The sequence below is a fragment of the Fulmarus glacialis genome, unplaced genomic scaffold (assembly GCF_000690835.1).
Source record: "Fulmarus glacialis isolate BGI_N327 unplaced genomic scaffold, ASM69083v1 scaffold5094, whole genome shotgun sequence".
NCBI classification, from domain to species: domain Eukaryota; kingdom Metazoa; phylum Chordata; class Aves; order Procellariiformes; family Procellariidae; genus Fulmarus; species Fulmarus glacialis.
This window is the reverse complement of record NW_009207286.1, coordinates 58,098-70,168: the sequence shown is the minus strand read 5'-3', so window position 1 is coordinate 70,168 and position 12,071 is coordinate 58,098. Positions and strand designations below refer to the sequence as shown.

The 12,071-nt window shown below is 40.5% G+C and overlaps 1 protein-coding gene across 1 annotated transcript in view; it reads right to left on the bottom strand.

Annotated features, from left to right (window-relative positions):
* Positions 1-2,860: 2,860 nt before the first annotated feature.
* The window catches only part of LOC104075491 (cyclic AMP-responsive element-binding protein 5-like), a 43,368-nt gene continuing 34,157 nt past the window's right edge, over positions 2,861-12,071 (bottom strand). The window contains exon 4 of the mRNA XM_009576021.1: positions 2,861-3,054. Within this exon, the coding sequence (XP_009574316.1) occupies positions 2,878-3,054 (177 nt within the window). The 3' untranslated portion in view covers positions 2,861-2,877. The remainder of the gene's footprint in view (positions 3,055-12,071) is intronic.

The window sequence follows — 12,071 nt, the reverse complement described above, 5'->3', positions numbered from 1 at the left end:
GAGAGACAGAGAGGGAGGGAGAGGGATGGAGAGAGAGGGAGGAAAAAGAGAAGGAGAGAAGAAAGTAGGGAAAAATTACATCCCTCGGGAATGTCAGCTGCTGTGAACTCGCCCACTCCTCCCCATGAAACAAGCTGTGTGCGGGCACAGGTGGGTCCCATTCTCTGTTACTGGAGCACAGCCTACAAGCAGGGTCTAAATGAAGACTTTCATTGCTGTTCCCTGTTTTCATTGGAGTAAGGCCATCACAAACATTTGCAGGTGGCTTGGCCATAGTCTGACACTAAAATATTTGTGGTTGTGATAAAAATCTGAATATTGCTACAAGATGGTTCTATATAACCTTTAGGGCTTGATTCTGCTCTTACAGAACTAACTCAATCAGAGTTTTACCCAGTTGCTCTCTGCTGTTTTTATTGCTCATTAAAAGGCATATTCCCTGGCACAATTCTCCATGGTAAGGACTCATCTACGCTTTGGGGCAGCTTCAGATGTTTAAAAAAAAAAAGGGGGGGAGAACCCAACCCAAAACCACTGATTTGAGCACCTCAGAATATGGGCTTGTTAAAAAACTGAACCATCTCAACTTTGTAAGGCCAAACCAAAACCACCAAACTGTGCAGAACTCATTTTCTAAATCCATCTGGATTTTTCTTCAGTTGCCTAATATCGAAACCACTGTCCAGTCTGTATTCCTCGTGAATGAGTCTTGGATATAATTCTTAGCATGTTTAGAAGGATAAGATGAAGATAAATGGAAATGACAAGATATGTTCTTTGAATAAATAAAACAGGCACCACAGGGAAAAGACCGAAGGAAAAGAAGACAAACAACAAGGATGCTCAACACTTTGGCAAGTAGATGAAGTCCAAAATGCAGCAATTATCTCCTAGGACACATCATGAACAAAAAACAAAACCTCCTAGGAAGAGGGAAGAATGGGGAACAGAGTATGCTGGAGGTCACACCATAAGTCTCATTCACACACCAACTCACACAGAGACTAAAATGCTGACAATTGCCTCCCAATAGAGTAGCTTTAGACTCAGACTTAGGAAACATTTGTGTGATTCAATCACAGGGGAGAATTAAGATCTGTCATGACAAAGTTTCCCAAAGGAGATGCTCACCACTGACTAGGAAATAGGCCTTTTTATCCTCAACCCCTCCAACTTTGGAGATTCTAATCACCATGGCCCCGAACCAACGCAAACCTAAAACCTGACTGACAGGGTCTTGCAAAACCACATGCAGTTTTTTTCTCATTATATAGAAACAATTGTTTGGAAGCCAAGTACAGTCCCATATAAAACACCTCACCACTGAGTATTAAAAGTTGTTTGGGGGTTTTTTTGTTTTTAATTAGGATCATAATTACCACTAGACCTATTAAGTCAGAATTTGAACAGGAGCTTAATCATCCTTAACCCAAATAATGGCATTAGCTGCTTTTCTTTCTAAAACTGAAAAAGAAACTGTTTCTTCCTCCCTCCCTCTCTCCCAGGCCCCTGTCCTTGAACAGAATGGGACATTGATGACAACAACTTGCTTGGATTCACAGGCAGACGGTATTGCACATGAAATCTCAGTGAACGCTGTGTTTTGTCAATACATAACATATACAAAGGCACATCTATCAAATATGTTTACCTTACCTTACCCATACTACCAGATTTCTATACTAAGAACCAAATCCTGAAATAGTAATAAAAAGGAAAGTAGAGGAGCTTTGCCAGGAGCACAAAACTGGGGCAGTGGATGGAATCCATGTCCTGTGCGTGGCTGGATAACCCTTACGGAGCGGTCAGTGCCGCAGGCCATCCCTGCCACCACGGCACTGGCAGACAGAGAGCCTCTGGTCTATATCCTGCCCCATCAGGAATATTGAACGAAAACTCAAGAATAACTGGATTTTGAGTTTTCAATGCCAGGATTTCACTTTTTGGTTTTACTCTGAAGAGACTGCAAGTTGCTCATCAATTATTTAGACAATGACTGGGGACAGAAACTGCTTTTGCACTTATCATATAATGGATGTGACCAAATTATAAATGACAGATAATGAATCTAGACTGCTACTTCATTCTCAGTCCACTGATTTATCTTTTTATCCACATGTTTTCATGCATAAAACCCCCCAAATTCTCAGGCTTGTGTGAAAAAAAAAATGTACCCTCAAACCATCTGGGCAGTTTCTGTATAATTAAAAACAAGTTATTGTGACTTATAAGGACCTCATGTTTGCTGGAAGTAACCAAGTGTACAAGACACGTCTGGTTTTGTACATGCAGTTCTCCAAACGCGAGCACACAATTGGCATTCAAGCCAATACAATAAGCATCTATATTGTCAATCTATGGGAATAAATATCAATCCATCATCACAAATTGAGCAACTGCTCACAGAGGTGGCTGTGCCAAACTCCATTTATCTTGATGGTCTTTTTATTTTGTCTTCTAGCATTCCGCAATTAAACAGAGTACCTAGGCAATAGCCTAATCCCAGTGAGCACCCAGAATTCCTGTTAAGGAAGTGAAAGGATCAGCTTCAGAAATACTCTTTCTTTCCAGAGCAGTGATAGAAAGAACATGAACTTTGAATGTAAGCGGATAAAAACAAAAAAATGGAAGGAGAAAGCAGGGCTTTCCTGCAAGAACAGCAATCTGCCCCTTTTGAACTGAAGCGCCAGGTCTGGAGTAGATGTAGTATCCTGGCCATTCCCCCCAAGTCTGCAACGCATGTTGCAGGGGTCCTTGCCACACGTTGGCAGGATCAAGTGCGAGCTCCATAACCTCAAGAACCACGAGGACAACATCTGGTCCTGCATGCAGCTGCTGGAGCCAGAAAACTGGAGAAATGAGAAAATGGAAATGGATTTACCCAATCTGTCGATTTGTGGAAGGTGCTTGCGTAATGACCGAACTGGACTGTGGAGATGGCATGGCTTGTTGAATCACAACGCTGGTGTCGTGGTTTGGCATCCTTGTATTTGTCAGCTGGTGAGATCCAGGTCCTGCCATTGCTCCTCCAACTGTGTTATGCATGGAGATATTCTGGCAAAAGAAGGGAAATGGGGGATGGTGGAAGAAAATGAAAAAGAAATAAATGTCTTATCTTGTTTTTGTGTTCTATAGGAATACAATTAGAAATCTGAAAGTATCAACAATATTAAAAGGTACTGGCTCCTGGTAAATCCCAAGTCAATAGATCTTGTTGTAACCAACAACGATAAAGAAATGAAAAATAACTATTTACTTTTACAGGGCAATATAAATGGAAAAATACCCGCAAGTTGACTAATCACTCTTCTGTGATTCTGACTTGTGATTTATAATGGGGATATTTAGCACATATTCTCCTAACTGAACGTGATATATATTTTGTTTGAAAATGACTTCTGTGGTGAGTGCATGGCACCTTGATTTACTACATGGGTTGTTTACTGTGTACTAGGTCTGCTTAGACTGACAAGCAAATCAAGTTTTATAGTCCCAAAGTAACAAACAGTACATGGTACGTCACGAAACAGCCATTTCTATTAGCCTCCATATATTTTGTAGAGCAATAATATCCCAGAGGCCTAGAATAATAGCACTGTATTTGCACATATATAACCTCTGCTTCAGGTAAGTTGGAGGCCTTAAAAAGTTCTCTAAAAAAAAAAAAAAAAAAAGTTCACAGATAACTCGTATCCAAGAACAAGCGAGAGCGAACAAGCCATGAGAGACCGGGATACTACTGAGGAAGGAGCCCTGGAATAAAACTTCTCTCCTATTATCCCTACACACACAATACACACTGCTGCTAAACCGCAGGGTTTGACTTGGCCCGCGTTTAAAAACAAACAAGACTCTCAAGCCAGAGATAACCCACAGTGCATACATATGAAAAACATGGTAACCTTGAGAGCATTATTTTTCCTATCAGGCATCAACATGCGGATTGTTAGCAGTAAGACGAAAAGAAACTTTCCATTGTCACCTCACGCTAGGCTGAGGAAAAGGGGGAAAAAAACCACCTTTACACGCACACTCTGCCACCAAGACTCAACGCAAAGCCTCTTTCTGATCACTGAAATACTCGGGATTGAAAACTGAAGTTAAATTTCATTCACAATTCCAATTTATGAGCCAATTTGGCTAGGAAACACATAAAAAACACAAGATAATGATAGATAAAGCTGGTGAGAAAGGAAACTCAGAACTCTGCTCAAATGTGGAGGACAGGAGAGGCAGACAACATATTGAATCCCAGACCTAAAAGAAAGATTGCATTCTGAATCAAAACAAGAATAAACCCTTTAGAAGACATTCCTCATGGAAAAGGAGCCAATAACTAGAGGACCCACGCTAAAAGCTTTAGCTGTCATCCCCCTATCTCCCAATTCTTATATATTTCAGGTGATTTCCCAGGCTGCTGCGGACATTGGGATCTCTCTGTTTCTTTTACAGAAGTTGTTCCAGTCTTCATAATCATATAAAGGTGCTGCCTACAGACACACGGTAAGACCACTCACCCAGTATGAAGAAGACCCGTCTCTGAGTTCCTGTTCCGGTAAATAATTTACACGGTATGAATCAGGTCCAGCAGCAGAACAGCCAGTATTCACTTAGGAGCATGGATTGCAAGAGGAAGCCAGACCAAGGGCTTTAATGGTAATTTTTCATAGCCCAGTAGTATGTCATGACCATTGGGCAAAAAGAGAGAATAACCTTAGATATATGGAATCTTTTCCAAAAGAAGTTCTCCCTCACCTACCACATTCCTACAAAAATGTCGCTTCTTCAATGGATGAGTGTTTTCTGATGAAAAACTGTTTTGTTAAAAAAAAAAAAAAGTATATATCTATATATAGATATACATATATATCTCTCCAAATCTAGTTCAGGATTCAAAACCACACCGACTTTTTTGATCATTACAAAATTTTGCAAAACCAGGTCTAATAATCTATCCATCTGCAAGTAAATCTTCTAGCACTATCACTTCCTAAAGCTTCCCCTTCATATTAAATGCATGTGTTTCAATTAAAACCTATCAATATGTGATATTGACTTGTTTCAAAGTTCACCCTCATTTAATTTCTCCTTTACACTGCCTCCACAGTTTCTGAATCCTTCCAAATATTTCTGTTTTTCCTGTTTGCTTTCAGTAGTATGTTCACTAGAGCAAATATTAAGTTGCAAGAGAGGTATACTTGTACCTCTGAGTCCATAGGGGAGCAACAAAGAAAAGCATCACCCACAATGAGTTTGCTCCGCAGTGCTGCACAACTGCCCCCTGCCATTGCCAGCACAGGTCTTCTGCCTGCACACGCATGCCTTGCTTCCAAAGAGGGCTGTCTGCATGAAGCCAGAGCATTGGCATGAAACCGTCCAGGATTCAGAAACCCTTTCTCTAGATTACAGACTCCAGACCACAGATTTCCAAGAGCTACGGAACACTGATCTGCTACATGGAAGGATCTTTAAAGGAAACATGGATGGTGCCATGAGTCCACGAGGCTTGGGAAGGGACAGGATGCAAATCCGTCATGAGCTTTAGACAAGTGCACTTGCCCAGATTTTGACTGGATTTTGTTGTAACATGGCAGGGCAGAACCTAAAGATTTAATATCAGATTCCTGCCCTCCTAGATCCAGTATTGCCATTTTCTTCTCCTTCCCTTTCCTTTTTTCTCCCATAATTCAAGAGCTCTCTAAGGTACAAATGGTATGAGTTATAATGGGTACGAAAGATTTTGCTTGCACACAAGAGATTGTAATTGCTAGCTTACATGCATAAACTTGTAATGCTGTTTCAGAATTTTGACTATTTCCAATAATCTTTTCAGAAAGTAGGCTGAATATGTGATGCATGGAAAGCAAAAACAGAATGAAAACCTGTCAATGCATCCATTCTTCTCAGTAATGCAAGCGCTGTTGTTGGGCAGGAACTATACCTTTATACTACGCTGCCAAGAGAAAGCCTAAGGTTTCCCAACAAAATGTCAAACTCAGCATGACTCTCACATTCATAAGAAAAGGATTTGGCAATAACAGAATAATTTACATTACAGTGAGATGCTTGTGAATTTACAGAGAAGTTCAAGCAAGTTCATACTTAAATGACAATGCCTATGCTTTGAAAGGCGGCAGGAAGGTAATGCACAATAGATCTGACACTAAGCCTATCTGATCAAGTCATATGCATCATGACATGCAGAATGACGCTATATCACCAGCACATCAAGACCAGGCTCGTTGCACGTGTGATGCAGACGGTCTTCCCAAAATGGCCTTGCTGTGTTGAGCTCTGCACCTGATTCTGAGTGGATCTGCACGGGATATTAACGAGCTCCTTGCAGACTCAACTTTGGGCCCTTACAGAAACAGGACAAACTCAGCAACGTTGGCCGAAACTGAGACCTCCACTTTATAATTGAATTGTTATTTGGCTAGGCTGCTTCCAGCTCTCCTTTTAAGGAGTTCCGCATGCTCTCCCACCACCCATGAAGAACATCTCATTTTGACTCCCCTTCTCATTCTTCTCCAGCTCTTAAGCCAATGGTTAAGATTAATTGCTGCTATGTGCTGGGAGCTCCCAGCACACCAACTCAGAGAATGAGTCGACAGGAGTCACAACGTGGACAGAGTTCTCCCTCTGCTTTTAACACTCCCAAGACCTGTTCATACGCTGAGAGAGTATGACACACACTTAGAGTTTTCTCAGAGATCTTCACAACTGTCCTTCAGCATTAGAAGAGGCCATATGAGCTTATTATTATTATTCATTTTATTAAAGTGAACCTAAATGTTCATACAGGGAACAGGCTACCTGCATGCCAGGAATTGTAAAGACACGAAAGACATCCTCTGCCCTTAAGATTCATTTAATGGATCTTAATTAAGATCCAATAAATTAAGAGAAATTTATTTCCTCTAGGACTAAGTTTCATCCTCACCAAAGTTCCCAGTCATTCCCACCGAAGCAGAAACAAGGATTATAACACTGAAAAACTTTTATAGAAATGCTCCCCTCGCCTACGTGCTCATACTGTACTCTCTACAGCAGTATTTAACATTCAAATAAATAAAAGAAAAAACAACAAGCCATATCCACAAACCGCTTTTAAATCAGCGTGCTCATTCTCAACCTTTCCAGCTGCAAGAGGAAAGGGAATAGATCATCACCAGCTTGACTTCTCCCCAGTTACACTGTATTCCCCATTTTAGCTTCAGACTTTCAAGAAAACACTTGAGCATTTTTCTCCCACATGCAACCATTTAACTTTGGATAGGCAACATGCTTCTTTTTTCTACAGGCTAAAAACTTCTTGAAGTCATGCTTCCATGTTCTGGTGGAGAGGATTACACACCACTCCACAAGAACACACACCCTGTTGGCAAGCACAGCAGAGAAATGACGGCTCCGCAGCCACAGGCGAAATACACCCCATGACTCCAGGCAGTCACCATTTCCACTAAACCCCGGTTCTTCCAGAGAAACACCCATTCCATGTCACCACCTGTATCACACAACCCCATCTACTGAAGGCAAAGGATGAAGAAGATGGATCCATCCCTTACTATCCTTTGTAATATTCTCAGTTTCAGACCACATTTGTTTGTGGTTTTAAACTGTCAGAGCTAGTTCCTGAACCGAAGCCAGCTTATCTTTTCCTACTATTTTTTTTTAACTGTTTAATGAAAATTGCAAATACCAGTTTTATACAAACTGAAGATTCATTCAGGATTGTTCTGAGTGAGCTTTAGATCAATAGAGCTGTCACCTATAACCAACTGTACATAAATACATTTTACAGACTATTATATAAATTCTAAAGTCAGAAGGTATTTGCCACGAAAAAATGAGAGAAAAATCCAATTCATCTAAACAAAGACCAAAAGCACCTTTTTGTATTTTTTCCTGTTTTCTGCAAAAAATATTTTAACTGTATTTTCCCAAGCAGCAACTTTAAATATTTTTCAAATAACTCAAGAGAAAAAGCATCAACTTAAAAAAAAAAAAAAACAAAAAAAACAAATACACAGCAATATTTTAGAATTTATATAGCCTGGCCTCTCAATTAATTTTAACAAGGAGAAATTGAATTAATTTTAACAAGGAGAAATATTCTAAGCTGTCTCACTTTCAGGCACCTTACAATTTATGGGGAAAGAAAACATGTATTTCTAACATAAAGTCTTCTAGAAGGCTCTACAGACACACAGGGCAACCAAGATACACATTTAAATGGCAGCTACCCGTGCACTTTTAAGGAGTGTACAGTAGCATCTTGCCTGATTACGGAGCGGAAGCCACCGGTGACACATTCCTCCATTGCACACGCTGCCCACACAACCTCCTCAAAAAAAACCAACTTAGAGACTTGGAAGACATTGTTGTAAAAAAAATTATAGACTAAACGTGGCAAATAATGGCACACTTCAAAATTATTTTAATCATACACAATCTCCATCAAAATTACTGAGCCTCTATGAATTCTCTCCTGACAGAAAGATCACCTCAAAACCAAAGTTATCAAATCTCCCCAGAAACAGCACCAACCCATTTATTTTCTCATTATTCAGACCAGTGTGTGAGGAAAACACCCTCACACCAGCCCATCACAACTGTTTCATCTGTTACTAGCGTGCAACATCTAAACTGCCATAAGCACAGAACTAAGCTCGCTGTCTACCCAACGCCAGCAAACACAGCAGAGGAACTAGGGAAGAAAACGGAGATAAAAAATGAATCATATTACCAATGCAGTTGAAGAATTACAAGAAAAAGAAAGTCTATTACAAAGATTTACATTTTAAAAAAATTAAAAAGGAAAAAGTTCCATTATGCAAGAGATGGGAGAGCGTAAACTTGGTGGAGACTGAAATGCAATACTTTTTCTTTTTTTAAACTGTAACATCTGTATAGCTCGAATGAGAAAAAGCACTAAAGCAGAAAAAAGGACACAGAGAAGAACTGCTGGAAAACGCTGTGTAGTAACATTAAGCACAGGGACAAAGCACTAGGAAGATCTTATTGCAGACTGCTAAAATCCATTTAACTCCCTTACTTAGCGAGAGGTATGAAGTCACTGAACGAGGCTGACACATAAAAATAAAGAACTGATGCCAAAGGTTCTACTCCTCAAAACATTTCAAAGACAGACAAATGCTCACTTAACAGCTACCTGATAAAAATGGCACATTAAAAAAAAAAAAGCAGGCCTGATATATCCCAGAATGCAGAAGGACTCTTCCCTGCCTCCAGGTCCTGTCCAAGCGCTACCCCTGAACTGGACACAGCTAGCTATCCACACGATGCCGGAGACTCAAAGGCCAGGAGCAATACGAGTATATCTGACTTCTTGAACCCCAGGCACCGCCACTCAGTCAAACGTTATCAACCTGATCTCCTTAGGGGTAAAAACGTAAAGAAAAATTAAACTCCTTACTCAAAAATGACAAGTAATGATAGGCAGATGGGGGAAGAAGGGAAACATTGCTCTCACTGAAATCATAAAGCTTTGAATCTGTACTTATCAGTCTCGGCCACTGGTTTCCAATTTTTTGGATCACAGACCTCTGTCAACCCTCTGAATATCTCACAGAGCACTCTGTGCTCTTATCATAAATTGTGTAATTAAGGCAAGATGGTTCCACAGACCAGCTGCAGATGACTTACCACAGCTTTGCGACCACCAGCAGTTCACAGACCAGAGTTTAACCGCCGCCCAAATACTGTTTCAGAGCACCGTGACTAGAATTTCTTGACGATAAAGATAACATTTCTAAAGGTATCTATGGACTTAACTAGCCCAAGTCCTTTTTTTAAAATGTCTTTAGTCTTTTGGAGCCTTACTGGACAATTACTGTTAATTAATAGATCAGATTCGTGTACTGGCGCTGGCAGGAGCTTTGCAAACTTTTATCCTAAATATCTATGCTGGAACGTGCAGGGACACTTCCTTTTTGTTTTAAGTTAGGATGAATTATTCTTAAACCAATGACATGCAGGCTGCTACTAAAGAGGCACAAACAAAAAATAATCTTTTTTTTTTTCTTTTTATCTTGTTTTCTTTCAATAGCTGTTACTATGTTATCAGAAAGACTTTCTGAGATACACCGAGTAATGCAAATGAAACCTCAAGTCTGCTGATCTCCAGCAAACTATGTGGAGCTGCTAAAAAGCATGGCACAAGACACAGGACAGGCACATGAAGTGCTAAGCCAGGTATAAGCCATCTCAAGGCTGCAGCAGTCACCACCATAACTCGAAGTCCGAAGGGCCCATTTAAGCGCTACTAATCCTCTTAAGGCTGCTGCCTGAAGGGTGACGGCCCTACACAAAATCTCCGCAACACAGCTCGTGCTGCGGGCCAACCTTTGATGTGCCTTTCAGCTTGGCCTCTGCCCGTTGGGTGCCCGGAGCGCGGAGTCACCTCCTCTGGTCTCTTCCTCGCACCTTCTGGGGAAAATGCACGTGAACTTCTTCCAGGGGCACGTTAAGCCTCCCTGCCTGCCCTCCACTTTGGCTGCTGCTTTAAGCAAATGCTCCAACTCCTCTGGTATTACGAACAAAATGCAGGAGATTTAGAATTTTTGGTCTTTTATCTTAATTTTTGTGACATGATCTAATTACAGACATTCAGTGGTGCCCTCTAATTACCAGTAGAAATGAATACTGAAAGATGACCCTTGTCTTCCACGATTCCCTCCCCTCTTCCCCCACTACCCTCCTCATGCCCTTTTCAGCATGTCTGTCCAGACTATGCTTTTGACATATGAAGCCTTTTTTACATACATAGTAAGTAATATTTGGTGTGTACCAGATGTACCCACGATAAACCATTTACTAGGGGAAAGGAAAAAAGTGACATAAAGGAAATGCAATGAACATATTTTAAAGAAGGAAATTTTGGAAGACTGGTCTCACCAGAGTTTGAAAGGAAATAGCTTCTCTATGGGAAAAGATTACATCAGATTGCATGCTTATGTCTTGAAATTTCCTACAGATATCTCCCATTTTCCTCAGGGTTGCTTGTTTCATACACAATCACTTGCCCAAGATAGCCATTTAAGCAACATAGCACAAAGAGCTGCTTCTGTTCAAATAAACGTCAGTAACACTAAGTGTGCATAGCCCAGTTCGGGTCACTCCGGGTGTTTTGCACTGCTAACACCACACTATGTCCTGCTAATTGGGAGGCTGCAGAACAGGGGGAGCACAACTGGCTGCCTGGCTCTACCCAGTTCTGTCATACTTTACTCAAAAGCCATAAACTGACTATTTCGTTTCTTCCAAGTTGCCTATTGTGACATTTATAAACAGGAACCTGGCAGCATGTCAATGGTGCAAACTGATTTCCTTTTCTAAATACAATTTTAAAAAGCAAATAAACAAGGTTATGCCTGCTAATGAAACATTATATGCCATGCTGGAGCTAGTTTTTCTCAAATGTATTCTCTAGAGCAGATGGAACACCAATAAACACAAAACAACAAACCCTTCTATAAAAAGCATGTTTATAAGAAAATACATTCTCCATAGAACTTTGTCTAAGGAAAAACTGCCTTATATCTGTAATGTTATCTTGGGGACCCAATTATGGTCCCATTAGGTTGCTGTAAACAAGGAAGCTTGCCATGAATTTCAAATGGAGAAGGGCTAGTAAGAAACTTGAAAAGGAAGAAAAGAGATTTGCCAGTATACTTACTAGGTGTAATTCCTAGAGGCCTCCGTTGAAATCAAGGCCTTATTGTGCTAAAATCTGTATAGACACATTGATGGACTACACTTGCCCACAAGCCTTAGAGTCCAGAAACAAAGCAACGAAAGAGGAAGGAAGAAAGAGAGAAAGCGATTTGTGTAGCCAAAAATCAGGACTCAATGGAAGGGCTCTGTTCTCCCAGTCCAGTGTCTTACCCATTATTTTGCATTGTTTCTCTGCATCGAATACCCATCTATGAATTCAGAAAACCAGGAAACTTTAAATAAATAAATAAATAAATGGGGAAAAAAAAAGAAGAAAAAACAGAATTGTAAGCTCTACTCTGAGTTTCTTCCAGCACTATCATTTCATTTCT